Below are 18701 nucleotides of genomic sequence, written 5' to 3'. Positions count from 1 at the left end.
GAATGTGTGGCTAGGTACGAGTTGAAGTGGCAACGATAGTGGGTACGAGTTGAAGTGGCAACGATAGTGGGTGATTGCGGCGGTAAGTGACTTACAAGCGGTGGAGGTAAGTGGTGGCCAGAACAGGCAAATTTTTTTAGATTATTGTCATAATTTATTCAAAAAAAAACTTACTTTCCATAACAATTTTTAGTTTTTGGATTCCTTTAGTCGAAACGAATTAATAATCCAAAAAAATGACACAAAACAAACAAATACGGAAAAGATTTAAATAAAATTTATAGAAATAGGGTAGGGGCTTAACTGATTTGCAGTTATAAATCTTAAGGATGATATTTGTAGTTTTCCCAATCATTTTGATGGGAAGAGGCTACGGACTTAACGGTGGGAACCTTTTAAACATAAAATTGAAACATTGGGGACTAATTTTGCTCAATTGGTAGGTTGGGGACTAAAATGGAACATAAGTAATTCTTTGGGGACCAAAAATGTTAATAAGCCTTACTTTTACCAAAATATAGTATGTTTTTTCCCAAACAACCAAAATCCTAATTATATGCAATTTCCGAAACCTAGGTACCACGTATTAGACTTTCGTGCAATTTCCGAAACCTAGGTATTAGACTTTCGTGCTTTTCACGTCGCAATATATATGCGTAACTTATTCATTTTACATTTCGCTTTTCACATTTTTAGTTGTTGAATTATAATCATAATGTATTATTGAATCTGCAGAGTGTTTGGCACACATGTGCAAAATGAATTTTGACGTTAGTTAGTGTTTGTGAGATATGTGCATAATACATTCTATAGGTTTTTATGTTAACCAAAATGGAAAAATTCAAATATGAGAAGTCAAAAAACTGCTCTCGCCCTACTTTTGCCTTTCGCTCTCTAACATCAAAAATAAAAAAAATAAAAAAATATGCATTTTCATGGAAAGCATTGTGGGTAGGGCCATCCAAACACCCACAAGTGAAAATTGTAAAAATAAAAATAAAAAAAAAGTAGAAAACCAAATACCCCATAAATATACTCTATTTAAATAACAGTTTCTCAACCCTAACTCAGATTATATACATTTAATACCAACAACCCTAGAATGCTCAAAGTAAAATCGAAGGAATAAATACAAAATATGTTTCAATGCTTTAGTGTTTCATGCTAAATTTGCATAAAAAATAAAAAAAGAGGAGAGAGAAAACTGGTGAGAACTTTGATCGACTATACTATGAATGGAGACGATGGAAGAGCAGATGGGCAAAGAGGAACCAAGTAATGTTAGGTAGCCCGAAAAGTTAACCCAAAAATGTCCCGAAACGATGAATGAGTGGTTCAGATCACATCAAATCTCATCAGATATGTGAACCAAACAACTCATTTATCATTTCAGGACATTTTCGGGTTCATTTTTCAGGCTACCTAGCATTATGGTTTAATTTTAGTGGGTTTTTTCAAAGATTGGAATATTATCTAGTGTGATTATATTAGGTTAATTGTAGCCTTTCTTTTGTATTACATTGGAAAATTATCTGATGTGGTGACACCATCAAATGAGTTGAAACCTTACGTTTTGTATTCTGTGGAAACTTTTAGTGGCTTTCGAAGTTAGAAAAAATATCTAGTGCATGAGGTGTCAACCTCAATTATTATTATTTTTTTTATAAGTTCCCTATTATTATTTTTTTTATAAGTTCCCTGTTAAGGTTTCAAGTTCCCCATTGAGGTTCCGAGATGACTTGAAAAAGTTTCCATGCTCAGAATTTTGGCATGTTTAACCTTCTTCTGTTTTTTGATCATGTAAATTCCAAACATTCAGTAAAGACTTTATTTGTGTGGTTCAATTACCATGTTTCAAGTTCCCCATTGTATCCGTTCAATGCAAGGGACAAAAAAAAAGTCACATTAATATTTTTTCGGCCATGCGTATCGGATGGACACAATACTATATGATGAAAAATATAGTTTAATTATTTTCACGGTCCCATATTCAATGCACATTCGGTAGCATTTTTCCTATTATATCCACAGGATAACATATAGTGGTGTGCACATTTGCACGGGACCAAAAAATTCACATTGTTATTTTTTCGCTCTTGTATATCAAACGGGCATACCACTAGTTGATAGAACAAAATTTTATTGTGAATTTTGTGTTGTATCGTGTGTCAAACAAACACAAATCTAATTAATAGAATATATAATTTTAAAAAACATCAATATAGGTTTTAGAAAACCAAAAAAGTAGATTTAATTTATCACTACTTTTTTTTTGACATAATTTATCACTACTTAAACTCAACTCCTTTCCATCTAAAAAAAAAAACCCCCTCAACTCTTCCCCTAAAATCTCTCCCCCACCCCTCCTTTATATTCTCTCCCCCCTTACTATTTCCTTCCCCCCCCCCCCCCCCCCCCCCCCCCCCCCTGGTTTTTTTCTACTCTCCCACTCCTCCTCCCCCTCCCCCTCCTCCTCCTCCTCCCCTCTCTCTCTCTCTCTCTCGTTTATTTTAAAAAAAAAAACCTAAAAATTCTAGGAATTCAGGATTTGGATTTGGAGGCTTATGAGACTTCAATACATTTGCTTAGTATATAGTATAAATAAATAAATAAGTATAGATAAATAGATAGATAGATTTCATCTAGACCTTTTCATTATTCTTAGCTAAGACTTTTTTGCTAGATTGACAGACCGATGTTGCTCCATCAACTCGAACCTGAGACCTCTCTCGTGGGCATTAAGGCTGAAACAGATTGCATTCTCGTAATTCATAGGGCGTAATTCGTTATCGCAATAAATGAACAATGGATTTGATAGGATTCTCACAATGCTATTTTTGTATATACTCGACTTGCGTCCCAAATTCTGGTGTGTATAAAGTTTCAAAACTTTGCCCGGTGAGACTGCACAGTTTTTTCAGTACATGCCAATGGAAATGAGATTTACAAATCCACAAGGCCTCTAGAACTTCGTGCGTAGAATAGATCACTAGCCTGAAATGATGTCAAATGCAAATTTATGAACCCAATTTTTGGTTGTCTGATCACACTCGAAGTTATGTATCTACTTATCATCTTTTTGCCCCTGCTCGGTACGTAGTTCCATTGCATGTTTTTTGGGGGGTTTCAACGCCATGCGGATAAGCATAGCTGTCCACATCTCCGGTGCCAAATTCATTGTGTGCCACAAAGATTTAAACCCATTAACCACCCTCATAAGCATTGAGGTTCCGTTTGTTTGAATGTAAAAGATTTTACATGAAAATGTATTTTCTAAAATTCTGCTCCTGTGTTTGGTTGGTCCAATTTTAGTTTTTCCAAAGCAATCACTCATCGAACCACTTGGCCTATTTTAGTTTAAAACTCGGAAACAGGAGAAAGCTAGGAGAGAGATGAAAGAAATTTAGCCCAGCCTTGGTTGGTTTGCTTTTAATTGAGAGAGAGAGAGAGAGAGAGCGCACTCTCTTTTGCACGTGTTCACGTGGCAGTGGCACCGCTTGGGATGAGTTATGAGACGAAATCCTTCCAACTAATACAAACGAGGTGATCGCGGAATGGGCAACCGGATGGGTATGCATTGGAAAACAATTTACGGGCCGTTGGACTGTAAATCATTTTACAGCCAAAGAGGTAAAAAGATTTTCCAAAAAAAATCATTTCCGGGGCTTTACAACAACCAAACATCGAAAATCATGTAAAATATTTTTGGCAAGAATATTTTAGAGGCAAACAAACAGAGCCTGAGTGTCCCTGGGAGGGGGAAAAAAACATAAGTCCAGTGGTTATCATGATTCTACTAATGTAACAACTCACAGAAAAAAAAATATCGTCCATCTGCTTCATTCTTTGGGATCGTTGCCTAATTTCAGGGCACGCAATATGAACGCGAAGAATTTTAGACAAAATACCAAAAAACATGACGAAGATATCCACCCAAAATGCGTAGTATGTCTCAGAAGTCATGAAATGGATCTCAGACAAGGCAAGAAATCACAATTTTGAGAAGATTATGTAGTTACTGATGCATCATAGATCGGGCTCGCCAAATAGTCAAATGGAGCAACAAAGCACGATCATGTAACAGCCATCAAAGAAGATCACTTAATGGCATATAAAGAATCCCTCCTGACGACACAGTTGTTTAACAGAACCTCAAACACAGCGTAATTGAGAAAATTTTCACAATATTTGACTACACCACACCATTAGTTGGGACTTTCTGCCTAGACTCTCAGCAAACGTGAACTTTTTTAACTGTGACTACCCCAACAAACAATATGCATATTGCAATTCAGTCAAGTGAACTCAGGCGGACTATTAACTTCGAAACCTACCAACTTTTGTTGCATCTGAAGTACCTTTTGTATTTTAACTGCACCAAAGCAAACTTCTATAGTGATTCAACATAATCTTCAAGAGTGAGTTCTTTTTAGTTGATAAGAGCTCCACCACAAGATACACCTACTAGAATATACTGAATTGAGGCAAAAACAACTCTACCCTAATAGTACCGGGATCTTGTCCCAGGTTGGAGGTTCTGGGTTCAAACAACTAAGGGTTACTGTTTTTTTTTAGTAGTGCCTGCTGGAACAGAGAGAGAGAGAGAGAGAGAGAGAGAGAGACAAACCTCGGGTTCTGATGTGTTTCTTGACTGAGCTTTGTCGTTGAAAATCCATTCAACCACCTCATCTTCAAGAAAAATATCGGCTGCTTTTGTTATATCCCGGGCAAGGAAAATGCGAACCCTCAAACCCTTATCTGAGAGTATGAATTGAAAAAGACCTTTGGTGGCCGAAACAACTGCACACATGTCAAAGGATTTCCATCCCAATGGATTCGACGATTTATCTTCAGGTTTCGTGGCTTCACTAGCTGACTCTGAAGCTTGTTCAGATATTGCTGCTATCTGAAACGAAACGGAAGTGCTGTTTGCACATTATTCATGCCCGTTGTGAATATTTTGCTCAACCCTAAAACTTAAAGTGACATCAAGCAAACTTGTATACAGAAATAGATATCCAAGAAAATCAGCAAAATCATCTATTAAGACTCCAAATAATCTGCCCGAAAGCATATCAAGCAGGCCAATTACATGCTGGTGCCACAAATACATTATGTAGGCAATACACATATGTTTAGTCGTCATCCGTTGCTCATCCTTAATATGGAACATCATGACCGAATTGTTTTGAATAGTCAATGTGCTTCAACTCTGCTGCACCACAAAATATCACGAGCTTCTCAGTGATTGCTCTGAGAACGAATATTCCAATAGGCACCCCTTACCTTTGAGGCAAAGTGAAATCAACAACCAGCAGTTAATGTGTTCAACATAGAGGATATGAACAATCAGAAGCAACTTTCGGGCAGACAACGTACACCCAAAAGTTTATGAGTTTGCCAAATCCATGTGTATCACAAAGAGAAATGATAATAAAAGTTTACTTTCTAATTGTCTATTTTTCAGGCAAAGTGAAATCTAGAACCAGCAGTTAATGTGTCCAACATAGAGGATATGAACAATCAAAAGCAACTTTCGGGCAGACAACATACACCCAGAAGTTAATGAGTTCACCAAATCCATGTGCATCAGAGATTGGACTATTGAATGAGTTGCCGGAGATGGAGCCGATTTGTGATATAGTCGAAAAGAGCCCCCTCCTTTTCAGTGAATTCCAAGGGCTTCTTTGAAAGCTTCTTCTTCCCATACTCTATCCAGGGGTTCTAGCTATGGCTTGCTTGCTTGCATGGGAGATAGGGGTTGCTTACAGTCCCATTACTTACAATCATCCCTGGGAACTTTGAACTGAAACTGATGACTGACTCGAACGAGAGTATAGATAGAAAAAGGGGTACAATAGCAGGCTGACTTGATAGATGGTTTATCCCAATCCTATCCTTACTAGAAGACATTTCGGACCCGGAGAAGCCTAAGCTTCATAGGGCCACCAACATCTACATCCCATCCTGAACTTCACCAGACTGCCATTTCATTTCTAACGGACTCCATCCGAATCTACGAACCCTTTCAGACTTCCTAAGAACTCCATCCGAATCTACAAACCTTTCAGAATTCCTACGAAAAGGCAGATGATGGCTGCCATGATGGAATGCTATGCCATGGTCAGGGAAGAAAATTCCCAAGAGAGAACAAAGAGATTCATTTCCCATCAGATATTGAATGTTGCCATGAGACCGGCGACCATCTTGCTGACCAAACTAGCCTAACAAACGGCTACTTCTACTTCTCTACACAGGTAGCCAGCCTACGAAAGAATGGAAGTAGAACTGAAGAGCGGAAACCGTAACAAAACTTTTGAACTTTCTAACCGTCTATTTTTCTTCAAGAAAAATGTGATCCATTTTTTGACGAGGTCCGAGAACATAATTGGATGAATTAAGGCTTGAAGTTTAGATCAAGTCAGTCACTTTAACAAGGGATGCACCATTTTCTTACTGATCTCTGTGAGGTTTCAGAATCAAGGATATGGGGCCCCTCATTGAGTTATTAGGGTATGGACCTAACCTAACTTACCATAAAAAAAAAACTCCACTTTTGATTGACTTGAACACGTAAATTGGCCACTTTACCCTTACAACTCATGAAATTTGGTATTTTGACCTTAGAGTAAGAAAATGAGAAAAATACACTCGTATTAGCAGCCAAGCAAAAACTGTGCTTAAAATATCAAAATACCCTCAAAAGAAGTTCGGTTGAAAATTGAGGTGCAAGTAACCTGTTGTAGTAAGTTCATGGCTAAGGCTCCATGCAAAACTTTTTAACTTGTATAAGTCTGGTGAAGGCCAGCTAACAAATAAAGTAAAAATTACATACAAGTGATTCAGGCATAGGAAATGCTAAGTATTCAAAATAAATAAATAAATAAATAAATAAATAAATAAATAAATAAATAAATCTCAGTTGGAAAACAACAACTGACCAAAATATGTTAAAGGCCTCAAGCAGATGTACATATGGAGATTAGAGAGCATAAAACTAGATAGATAACATAGAGAAGAAAAGGTGAAAATAAACTACCAGCCTTTCTAACCGATTCCACCTCATAGAGCCATCACTACAGATAAAAAGTTCCATCAATATTCTGCTCATATTGGGAGTTGGGTCTGCCAAATGTCTCCCAATGACAAAAGGATATGCACTCTCAACAACTTTGAAATCAGGATCCAAGCTTTTGCAGTCCCTTCAAGCTATCCCAGTGCTCTTATAACCAGGGCATAGTCAGGCGGGAGAGAGAAGTTAAACTCATACATCACATCATACAGTTGGTCAATTATGGCCTCAAAGAGAATATGATAAACTAATTAAAGCTTTGTACTTGGATGGCACTATAAAGGACAAACTTTGTAATATTGACATGGAGGACAAAACAGGGAAATAAAAGACATTCATAGGCCTGGCAGAATATTATGCTAAAATTAACATTTTGGAAATTTAAAGGTTGAAAATCCAATTCAAGCAGATCAAAGGATGTAGTGGAAGAATCCAACTTGTTAGTTTAGTTACTGAAATGGAAATTGGCAAAACATACTCTCCCGAAATGTGCACTGTGCACAAAGCTATGCTAAATTCAAAAGATATAAGTTCATCATTCTTGTTAATATCTCTTGCCTCGGCCCAGCTTAAGGCTAATATAAAATTTGTATACTGTATACACCCATGAACAAAAAGATAGAGACGTGATAACCCCCTTCTCTTCCCCCTTTCCCAATTTCTTTTGTAAGTCAAAGCTCCATAGAACTTTTGCAGAACAAATGAACTATACACGCTCGTGAATGCCAACTTAGCAACAGAAATCAAGTCATTGCTTAGTTAAACTGTTGAAAACCAAAAGAGCCAAAACTCGATTAGAGTGCGTAATATATTGAAAGGTGCACCGAGCCTAGTGGAAGTATTTATGGTTTCAAACTAGTTTTGATTGAGCAGCTCACTAATGATGGAATCTAAATCACGTATTCACCCATTTTGGGCAGCTCACTTTGTCATTAATCAGTGCACAATCTCTCCATGTTAGTTACTGAGAGCTTAGGAAATATCAACAAAGTGAGCATGAGCTGCCTAAAAATTGTAATAGATCAACTAGTAAGTTGGTTCACAAAATCAATCAATATACGCGGAAAAAGTTCAGTATGAGAGCATTTCTCATGTTAATGTTAGAGAACAAAAGTGTAAGGGGCCTAAAGTCCAATCTTCTAGAATCAGCAGATAAAAGTCCAACGTCCACATTTGGATGCTATCACCTTGGTTCGAACTTTTATTGACCTTAGTTTCACATATCCAGAGGTTTATAACTTTATATTACAATAATAAGGCATTAGTTACTAAGAGGTTTTTATTGTTTACTTCTTCTGAGGTATATATGTATTGCATGATGTACTGCAATACGAAACTTGCTTTCCAACACTATAATAAAATTGGTCCAACTGCCTAATCCTATGACTCCTATCTTTTGGATATTGCGTCAGCTTCCAGAACCGAATTTTGACCTTTACTCCGGCGTCCCGCTTGTGTTCTATCAATTTTAGTTCGTAATCTTCTTTTACCATTTCAATTCTTAGTTATTCTACTTCTCATGGTCTAAGAAGCACGGATACGGGTACAGACACTTAACACAAGAAAAGCGGTTACGCAAATACATTTTCTAGATAACTAGGACATGAACAGACACTTTGGGAACACGTTGAATATACATTTTGCCCATATCATTCTACATTTTTATGAAATAAAAACTACATGAAACTAGGATAGACTACAAACAATATCAACATTATTTATGTATAGAAACAGAAGTCATTATATAAGTATTCATGAACTAAGCATTCATAGCAATTTTTGAACCTGACCGAACTTTTTCCAATCGCACCTTCTAATGTGTTGCTAATGTGTCCTCTTGTATCCAACTTAAAAAACTTGCTAAAAAATAGGACGCGCATTGAGTTGTGGCCGATGCTTGTCCGGAGTGTGTTTGCGCTCCTTAGCTCACAACCGTGGAGACAACGATTAGACTGATATCTGCCTCGACAAACAAGTGCTCTCTTTCTTAGCTAAGAACCCCACTAAGCTTTCTCTTCTTCAAGTTGCACTATATACGACTGAGTTAGCTGCATCAAGATTGAATTCTACCCCCAACAACAAACTTAAATATATACACTCCCTCCGCCCCAAAATTTTGGTTCCTTTTCTTTGAATCGAACATCTTAAGGGGATACCATAATTACTTCTCCAAACATAAGGATTTCCAAAATTACCCTTTAGCTGAAATCCAATGCGTTTTTCCCTCCACTTTTGAAATTCGAATAAGAGGAGGTAGGGAAAAGTCAAAACATTTCAATTTGTTCTTCTTGACTAGTCAAAATGGACAAACACCCCCAAAAGGACAAATGGACCAAAATTTTGGGACTGCGGTAGTATAAAAATCAGCAAAAAGGGGCCATCTCCATGATGAGCTTGCTGTTAGAAAACTATAGGGTGTGAGGCTTCATATTGAACAGGTGTTGGACATATCCCTCATCCTACTCAGTTTATATCCTTTCTTTTCTTCACCTCCACAATTTCCCCTAGTTTATTGTTATAAAAATTCAAGTAGGCAAACACATGATTACTTCAAATGGTTGAAAGATCTGAGTCACTGAAAGATACAATCTTAGAAGAACCTCCCAAATTTACTTGCCAAAATCATGTGCATTGCTGAAGCACAAGCCATAGAGGGAAGCATTATTTCTTCCCCCAAAGCCCAGTAAGGTGCTTTTGAGTGTTGACTATACCTGTAAATATAACTTAAATCAGTACACTACAATATTGTAAAAAATAGAAACTGGCAAGAATTTGAATGTCACTGGCACAACAAAAGACCAAAGAATGCACCATAACAGACCATATAACAAGCAAATACTGCTGCGAACCTGGAAATCTCGAGATTGTCTGGTCCCATCGCCAAAGGATGATTGCAAGGCATCCGAAACTGCTTTTATGCCAACCCCCTCAGGAATAAATCCAAAACAAAGAAAGTCATTTGCCAAACCCAGAGAGTCCCCATTAACAGAGTGCACTAGCTGAAAGAAACAAAAAGTCGTAACAGATGCAGAACTTCAAATGGTTGCACAACGCAATAGAGGGGGGAGGGGGGAAGAGAAAAAAGAAAAAGAAAGCCAAAAATGGTGTCCCAAGAGAAAAGACTACTGATCTTCTGGAGAAAAGTGCAGGTTTAAGTACAGCTACAAATCAAGAAGTGCAGAAAAGAGTTTTCTATATTCTTGTCAGCACTCTTTTCAGGTGACAATCACGTTCCACACTCTACAGTTGAATCAAAACCAAAAGAAAGAGGAAAGAAGATAAAAATCATCAGACAACCATTTCAGCTTCCTTTACAGTTGCAGGAATCCCTATATCCAGTCTCATAGTGGACTTGTATTGCTCAGGGACAGCAGCACCACCCTGCACACAGATTTCCACCACCGCAGGGGCTTGACCATAGAAGTTCCTAAGCTCTCTTTGCAAACCTGGCTCATTCAAATCAGGAACGTGCCACACATATCTTGGCGGTATCAAATCGTCAATCACCGCCTTCTGCCACCCGTGCTGCCCATTCCGTTGCTGGTGCTTGTAGGCTCCACAGTTCTGTGCCTTGTGTCCGCACGCCCCCACATGAACCTCACTGCAATATCCACAAACCCTAACCGGATAAACGCCCATTAGCTTCTTCGCTCCTCTCTTCATTGTTTCCCATGCTTGGAGGGTTTCCTCAGCAAGAAAGGCAATCTCTTCATCATTTGATGGCGGTACTATCTCTTGATTGGGTAGTTCAGTTAATAACGGTATCTTTGGAGCTTCTGGGTCAAGATCCGGTAGATCACTTTCATCTGCATCAATAAATTCGCTCTTTGCAATGTGGATTACGGGTTTCCTCCTCCTTTTTGTGGGATATTCAGGTAAATCTACCCCAGCTTGGATGCAGAGCTCAACTACTGCTGGAACCCGGGGTATTGAAAATCTCTCTTCATGAGGTATGCGCTTTCCGAGTCGATCGTAAAGGTGGTAGGCTTCCAGTGGGACCAATATGTCTTCAACAAATGCATTTGTCCAATCGTGAACTCCCTTACGTGCTGGAGCTCCTGGACCTCTACATGACTTGAATGGGTGCCCAACAGGTCCAACATGGATTTCGTTACAACCCCTGCAAAGGGGTAGGTTGGGCATTGTCACGTAAGCAGTTACTTATGAGAACCAATGTTCCTTAAGGAACAGAGATGCCAATGTTCAACACATGGAACGCACAGAACCTTTGTATTTAGACTCTTCAAAATATAACCACCCCCATGTCGCTACTTCCGGAAGGGTGTAATATGTGTCAGATACTTTGCACATGACACTTACTCTATTTAGTTTTTAATGGCTCTAAAATGAATAAGATGCTCTTTTAACAAAATATTCTTTACCAAAAAAAACAATATAGGCCCTTTTTTGCCAGTCCACGTTCAACTAACACGGAAAGAAAGAAATTATGAAATTATTTTGTCAGAGAAATTCCAAGCTCATACATAAGGCATTCTACAGGTACAGAGAAATGGAGAAAGAAATTACTTGCAAGCATGTATAGGTACTGCTTTTAAGAGCTTTTTGAGATTGTTGATCAACAATGTTCTTGCATTCAACACATTGTATGCAAGTGGAATAAGACTTTTGACAAGCAATCCATTCTTAGGGGGAGGGACTGGTCTTTTAGGTTTGCCTCTACTATTCTTGAATCTCTCCCTGGCAGCTCGCCTTAGCTCCAGTATGGGTGTCGGAAAAGGCTTCTTCTCCTTCTTTGAGAGGTACTTGGGCAAATCAGCATTTTGGGGATGGTTGCATCTGACAACCAAAGGATGGTCTGGAGCCGTATTCAGTGATGGAATCCTGAACTCCACTTTAAGTTTGAGTATACTCCCACAGTACTGCGAAATATAAGAAATGCAAGAAATTAAAACAGTTCCAAAAGTAGTGACATCTAAGGAAGTGGGTGTTTTCCTTCTTGTGTTTGACAAGTTAGGAACAGTATCAAGTAAGCATAGGCTTACGTCAAACTGCACATTGCTTAATAATATGTCCTCAAAGATTGCTAACGGTAAAAGGATAATACTTAAAATAGTCTTACAGCAGCCAAGATGTATCTCGGAACAAATTTCATGATACGTACGTGAGAAACCAGGAAGGCTTTCGAGATGATTTTAACATTTTTCCTTTGGTTAGAGCCAGTCCTATGACTTATAGTCCGAACAATTGTTTTCCTCATCCTATACTAGGGTACACTCAATTTATGACATTGATCTAAGAGCGAGAGACTATCTACAATCACAAGCAATAAATTTGTAACACCACTTGTTTAAGTACGAGAGTGATTAAATTCCATTATTTCCACTGGAGCGACTGGTTTACTAGATAGCTTGGACTAAGAAATTGGCACTCTTTGGTGTACCCAATTGATGTTACAGAAGTAGCTAGAGAAGTCTCTCAGAGTAAGTAAATAATAGTTAATACTCCTAGACCGAGTTCGCAGAGAAAAGCACACAAGGTCCAAACACATAAATGCATGTACTGTCATATCCAGTTATTTTTCTTAGTGTTCCCGAAAAACCACACTAACTTTACTTAGAGCTCCTCTTTTAAGCATTAAAGCGCATTTTGTGTCTTATTTTGTGTATATATAGGTTATTAGCTACCTCACATCCTGTCACAGAGAAAAAACGAACTCAGAAGGATAGGTAATGGAGAGGTTGAACAACAAATTTTAATAGAAGGGCGCAAAAGAAACCCGACCCTCTCCCAAAAAAAGACTGTAATATGCAGATTTAAGAATCCTCTGATGGAAAGAAAGAATTCAAATGACGGAATGAGAGACTTTCATTGCTTTCGGGTGGGCCAGATAAATGCACTTAGTGACTTGATTTCAAATGAACTAATCAAAGAGTGTTATGTTGCACATTGAAGAGGATTCTGTAGATAAATGTTTACTAATTCCCTATGACAAATCAAACAGCACTTAATGGTTGTTTGTAGCTTGTGGATAGAAAAAGAGCAAAGGTGCACACATATGATGTAAAAAGCCAGTACCTTCAAAGAATCAAGTGAGCTACAACTAGGGAATTGGTCGGATTTCAGACAACCCAGTTTGGGTGTTAAAGCCTTCCCTTTTCCATGCGGGAAGACTGAAGCAACAAACCGTGGTTGAGGATAAACACAATCCATACCTGAAATCAAAAAAAAAAAAAGTTACAATTTAGATCATTCAGAAAATCTCATTTCAGTTACTAAAAAACTGTGCAGTCTCACCGTGCAAAGTTTTGAAACTTATACACACCAGAAGTTCGTACGCAAGTCGAGTATATACAAAAAGAGCATTGTGAGAATTCTATCAAATCAATTGTTTATTTATTGCGATAACAAATTAAAAAGGCAGGGCAATGAAAGAATGCAATCCATTTCAGCCTTAAAGAATAGGGCTTGCACCAGGTTTTTACAATAGAATGATCTTAAAGTATCAGAGAAGAAGATATTTGATCCTCAAGATAAATTCCTTCGGGTATGGAATCAACTTTTTGTTGCGTCATGCATTTTGGCAGTATTTGTGGATCCTCTGTTTTTCTATCTTCTAGGTATAGACCAAAAATTGGCAATCATAGCTACAACATTCCGAACAGTAATTGATGCTTTCTACTACCTTCTTCAAATGGCACTGCAATTCAGAACAACTTACATTGCCCCAATGTGAGAGCCCACCTTGGCTAAGTCCCACGTCAATAAGATGTGGGAAGTGAACATGGTATATAAATGATTCCAGCTAGTTACTTTATAACTGAGGTTAACCTTTTAGCCACGTGGATGAGGCTAAGCGTTAGTAGGTCAGCTGACGCGGGTCATCACAGTTGGTATCAAAGCACAAGCATAACCCTGGTCTACATGGTAGGAGCCACCTCTAGAATCTAGTACGAACACATTGATGTGCTGTACAAAACTAAGTGCCACACTATAACCACTAGGAAAAGGTTGCTGGGCCAATGCAACGAGGACGTTGCATCATAAGGTGGGGACATTGTGAGAGCCCACCTTGGCTACGTCCCACATCGGTAAGATGTGGGAAGTGAATATGGTATATAAGTGATTCCGACTAGCTATTATATGACCTGAGGTTAACCTTTTGAGCCACGAGGTTTAGGCTAAGGGTTAGTAAGTCAGCTGGCGCAGGTTGTTACACCCATCTTCTCGGGTTTGAGGATAAACACAATCCACACTTGAAATCAAAACAAAATTTGCTTCAAATGATCTTAATATGTACCACCAAAAAACAAAAATAAAACAATCAATTTCATTGGAAGAAGAGTCCATTAAAACAAACATATTAATGGACTTGATTATTAATCCAATTCACTGTATTAGTTCGGCTAGGATTTCACTGCTTCTCTGCGCAGCACAAAGAAACCCAAATGATAAAGGTAAAACCAAACAACTGTAACAACCCGCCCTAGCTGACCTGCTAACCATTCGCCTAACCACGTGACTCAAAAGGGTAACCTAAAGTTATGCAGTAGCTGGTGAGCGTTCCTTATAAACCATTTCATGTTTTCTACAACTCTCGATGTGGGACTTGATTCCCAAATTGGGTTCTCACAATCTCCCCATCTTATGATGCAATATCCTCATTGCTTTGGCCAAGCAACTTTCCCCTGGTGGCCATGGTGTGGCACTTATTTCCGTACAGCACAATAGAGGTCGCCCCCACCATTGAGACCAAGGTTAAGGTTGTACTCTGATACCAACTGTAACGACCCGCCCCAGTTGACCTACTGACCATTCACCTAACCACGTGGCTCAAAAGGTTAACCATACAGAGAAAGAGACAACCTACGTAGGATGTTGACGGGAACTGAAAATTGACTATGGATTTGTCAGTGATCAGTGAAGCCGATACATAATCGGATTACAAAAGTTGGGACTAGAGTGAGGGGAGACAGAGAGAGCGCACGCGCGCTAAAGAGCATTTTTTTTGGAAAAATTCTTCCAATGTTCCTCGCATCTTTGACATGCGAGGTCATGTCAAAAAACTACATCCTCTCACTGCAACTGCACGATCTTAGTTCTAAGAAGTGAGTTTCTTAGTTTGAGATGTAGTTCTTCGACATGACCACGCATGTTGAAGATGCGAGTAACATTGGAAGTATTTTTCCAAAAAAAAACCCTCCTCTCTCTCTCTCTCTCTCTCTCTCTCTCTCTCTCTCTCTCTCTCTCTCTCTCCAGTCGCGGCTTGCTTTTGTAATTTGATTATGCATCGGCTTCACTGACAAATCCATAGACAATTTTCAATTCCTCTGAACAGTAAGTCGCCTCTTTCTCATGTTGCTTGGTTTCACCTTCATTTAGGTTTCTTTGCGTTGCGCAAAGAAGCAGTGAAATCCTTGCCGAAATGATATGGTGAATTTGATTAATATTCAATTGATTATTTTATCTTTGTTGTTTGCTTTCTGTTTTTTGGTGGTGCATATTAAGGTCATTTGAAGGAAATTTTGTTTTGATTTCAGGTATGGATTGTGTTTATCCTCAACTGCAGTTTGTTGCTTCAATCTTCCCGCATGAAAAAGGGAAGACTTAAACACCCAAACTGGGTTTTCTAAAATCCGACCAATTCACTAGTCATAATTCACTTGATTCTTTGAAGGTACTGACTTTTTACACTATATTTGTGCACCTTTGCTCTTTTTCTATCCACAAGCTAAAAACAACAATTAAGTGCTGCTTGATTTGTCATAGGGAATTAGTAAATATTTATCTACAAAATCCATGAGCAACATAGCACTCTTTGATTAGTTCATTTAAATCAAGTTTCTAAGTGCATTTAATTGGCCCACCTGAAAGCAATGAAAGTCTCTCATTCTATCATTCGAAGTTTTTCTTTCCATCAGAGGATTCTTAAACCAACATATTACAGTCTTTCCTCAGGAGATGATTGGGTTTCTTTTGCACCCTCCCATTAAAATATGTTGTTCAACCTCTTCATTACCTATCCTTTCATGTTTGTTTTTTCTAGCTAACGACCTACATATACACAAAATAAGACACCAAATGCGCTTTAATGCTTTCAAGAGGAGCTTTAAGTAAAATTAGTATGGTTATTCGGGAACACTAAGAAAAAATAACCGAATATGACAGTACATGCATTTATGTGTTTGTACCTTCTTGTGTGCTTTCCTCGGCAAACTTGGTCAAGGAGTATTAACAATTGTTTTCTTACTCTGAGAGACTTCTCTAACTACTTCTGGAACATCACTTGGGTACACCAAAGAGTGCCAATTTCTGAGTGGTTTATCCTGGAAGTCCAATCTATCTAGTAAACCAGTCCATTTAGTGGAAATACTGTAATTTTAACTCTCGTACTTAAATATGTGGCGTTACAAATTTATTGCGTGTGATTGTTGATAGTCTCTCACTCTTAGGTCAATGCCATAAATTGAGTGTACCCTAGTATAGGAAAAGGAAAACAATTGTATGGGACTATAAGTCATGGAACTGGCTCTAACCAAAGGAAAAATGGTAACATCATCTTGAAAGCCTTCTTGGTTTCTCACTTATCTCATCATGAAATTTGTTTGGAGACACAGCGGCTGCTGCAAGACTATTTTAAGGATTATGATTTTTAACGTTAGCAATCTTTTGAGGAGATATTATTAAGCAATGTGCAGTTTGACCTAAGCCTATGCTTACTTGTTCCTGTTCCCAACTTATCGAACACAAGAAGGAAAACACTAACTTCCTTAGATGTCACTACTTTTGGAAGTTGGAACTGTTTTAATTCTTGCATTTCTCATATTTCGCAGTACTGTGGGAGTATAGTCAAACTTCAAGCGGACCCAAGCCCGACTGAAACTCTCGTCGGGCTCCCACCGATGCTAATTAGATTTGGGAAAATGACGGCCAAGGACATGTTTTGATAATTAATACCCGCCAAGGACATTTTTAGCATTAACAATTGTTCTTAGCATGTCTTTGGAGGGTATTAATTATCAAAACACGTCCTGGGCTGTCATTTTCCCATTGGATTTTTTGATCAGGTCGGCGGGTTGGGCTGGTAGTTTTGGGCCATTAATTTTCAGTCACAAATCACAAAACACACAATCAGAGTCACAAATTATATCCCAAGTCTACAAGTTCACTAAGAACTGAATCCATCACAGAAAGTAGCACTCGACTAAAAGCATTCACAAGAAGGATCTCATCAAATAAAAGGCACAGATGTGAGAGAGGGAGAGAGAGAGAGAGAGAGACTTACCACTGTAGACTGTAGAGTATCACAGTCGCTCGACGGAGGTCCGGAGTCACTGAGTCAGGTGAGAGAGAGAGGAAATGGTGGTGGGGAGGAGCCTGTGCGGGAATGGATGGGGCCTGAGGAAAATAACAAGTTCTTTTTTTTTTTTTTTTCTTTTGTTAGTTTTGTATTTTGGGATTGGCAGTGTCCCTTATTGTAATGTGTAAGTTTTGGCTGGATTTGATATAATATTGGAATGATTTGGTTTGCTTGAAAAAAAAATTTATTGAATAGTAGTAAATTTTCTCTCCTATTTTTCTCTCATTTTCATTCCATTTTCTTTTCATTTCCTTTCTTTCATTTTTCCTAAGTTCCAAACAAAGCATTAGGGATTTTCTTCTTTTATACAGTATGTAGATAGTCTGTCAATTTTCTAGACAACGGATGGGCCAATTAAGCAAAATGTGGATTGCAAATAGAAACCCCTAGAAAATTAATTTGTTCCCCTAATTTACGGTTTTTCTTCTTTTTTTTTTAGTTGGATGATGTAGTTTATCAACATTCCTCGCATGATGGGAGGAAAATTGAAAGTATTTTTTCAAAAAAAAAAACCTCTTTAGCTCTCCTCTCCCTTCTAGTCCCGGATTTTGTATCGGCTTCACTGACAAACCATAGACAATATTCAGTTCCAACGCTGCTACGGCCACCGACCGACCAGCACCAATTGAGAACCGACAAGCATGTGGGGCCTACTCCGGATCCCGCGCGAATGATCTAAGTTGTCCAATAATTTTACAAAAAAATTGAGTGGGTCTCGTGAAAAATTAGCTCAATCCGATATGTGTAGATATTCGATCCAATCTTTCATTTTTTTCATTTAGATTTCAGATAATCTATGTGAGACCCGAAGTGAGCCCCACGTGCCCGTAGGTTCCCGGTCAGTGCTCTGACCGTCAGTGGCCTTAGCATTTTCAGTTCCCCTCAACATCATGCGAGAACTTGTCTCTTTCTTTGTCTGATGCTGCCGCTTGGTTTCACCTTTTATCATTTGGGTCTCTTTGTGTTGCATAGAGAAGCAATGAAATCCTAACAGAAATAATACGATGAATTTGATTAATAATCAAATCCATTAATCTGTTTGTTTTATCGACCTCTTCTTCAAATGAAATTGATATTTTTTTTATGTTTATTATTTAATTTTTTGTTTTTGGGTGGTAAATATTAAGATCATTTGAATCAAATTTTGTTATGATTTCAGGTATGTATTGTGTTTATCCTCGAACCGAGAAGATGGGGCAATGTAAGCTATTCTGAATTGCAGTGCCATGTGAAGAAGGCAAAAAGCATCAATTGTTGTAGCTATAATTGCCATGCCAATTTTCGGGCTATACCTAAGAAGACTGATTGAAG

The 18701-nt window shown here is 38.3% G+C and overlaps 2 protein-coding genes across 2 annotated transcripts; both read right to left on the bottom strand.

Annotated features, from left to right (window-relative positions):
- Window positions 1-3842: 3842 nt before the first annotated feature.
- Window positions 3843-7165, bottom strand: LOC131332209 (uncharacterized). The gene is made up of 3 exons (XM_058366288.1): window positions 7040-7165; window positions 4628-4906; window positions 3843-4372 (listed from the first exon to the last, which is right to left on the bottom strand). Exons 1-3 carry the CDS (start codon window positions 7109-7111, stop codon window positions 4331-4333), a joined length of 393 nt encoding a protein of 130 aa, XP_058222271.1. The 5' UTR covers window positions 7112-7165; the 3' UTR covers window positions 3843-4330.
- LOC131332207 (APO protein 2, chloroplastic) lies at window positions 7064-13349 on the bottom strand. Its single transcript, XM_058366287.1, has 6 exons — window positions 13328-13349; window positions 13109-13245; window positions 11600-11952; window positions 10388-11192; window positions 9922-10071; window positions 7064-7299 (listed from the first exon to the last, which is right to left on the bottom strand). Exons 2-6 carry the CDS (start codon window positions 13241-13243, stop codon window positions 7210-7212), a joined length of 1533 nt encoding a protein of 510 aa, XP_058222270.1. The 5' UTR covers window positions 13244-13245; window positions 13328-13349; the 3' UTR covers window positions 7064-7209.
- Window positions 13350-18701: the final 5352 nt, after the last annotated feature.

Source organism: Rhododendron vialii, chromosome 7a (genome assembly GCF_030253575.1).
Source record: "Rhododendron vialii isolate Sample 1 chromosome 7a, ASM3025357v1".
Classification (NCBI taxonomy): Eukaryota; Viridiplantae; Streptophyta; class Magnoliopsida; order Ericales; family Ericaceae; genus Rhododendron; species Rhododendron vialii.
Note: the sequence above shows the minus strand (reverse complement) of the source record. Positions and strands in the feature narration are given on the sequence as shown.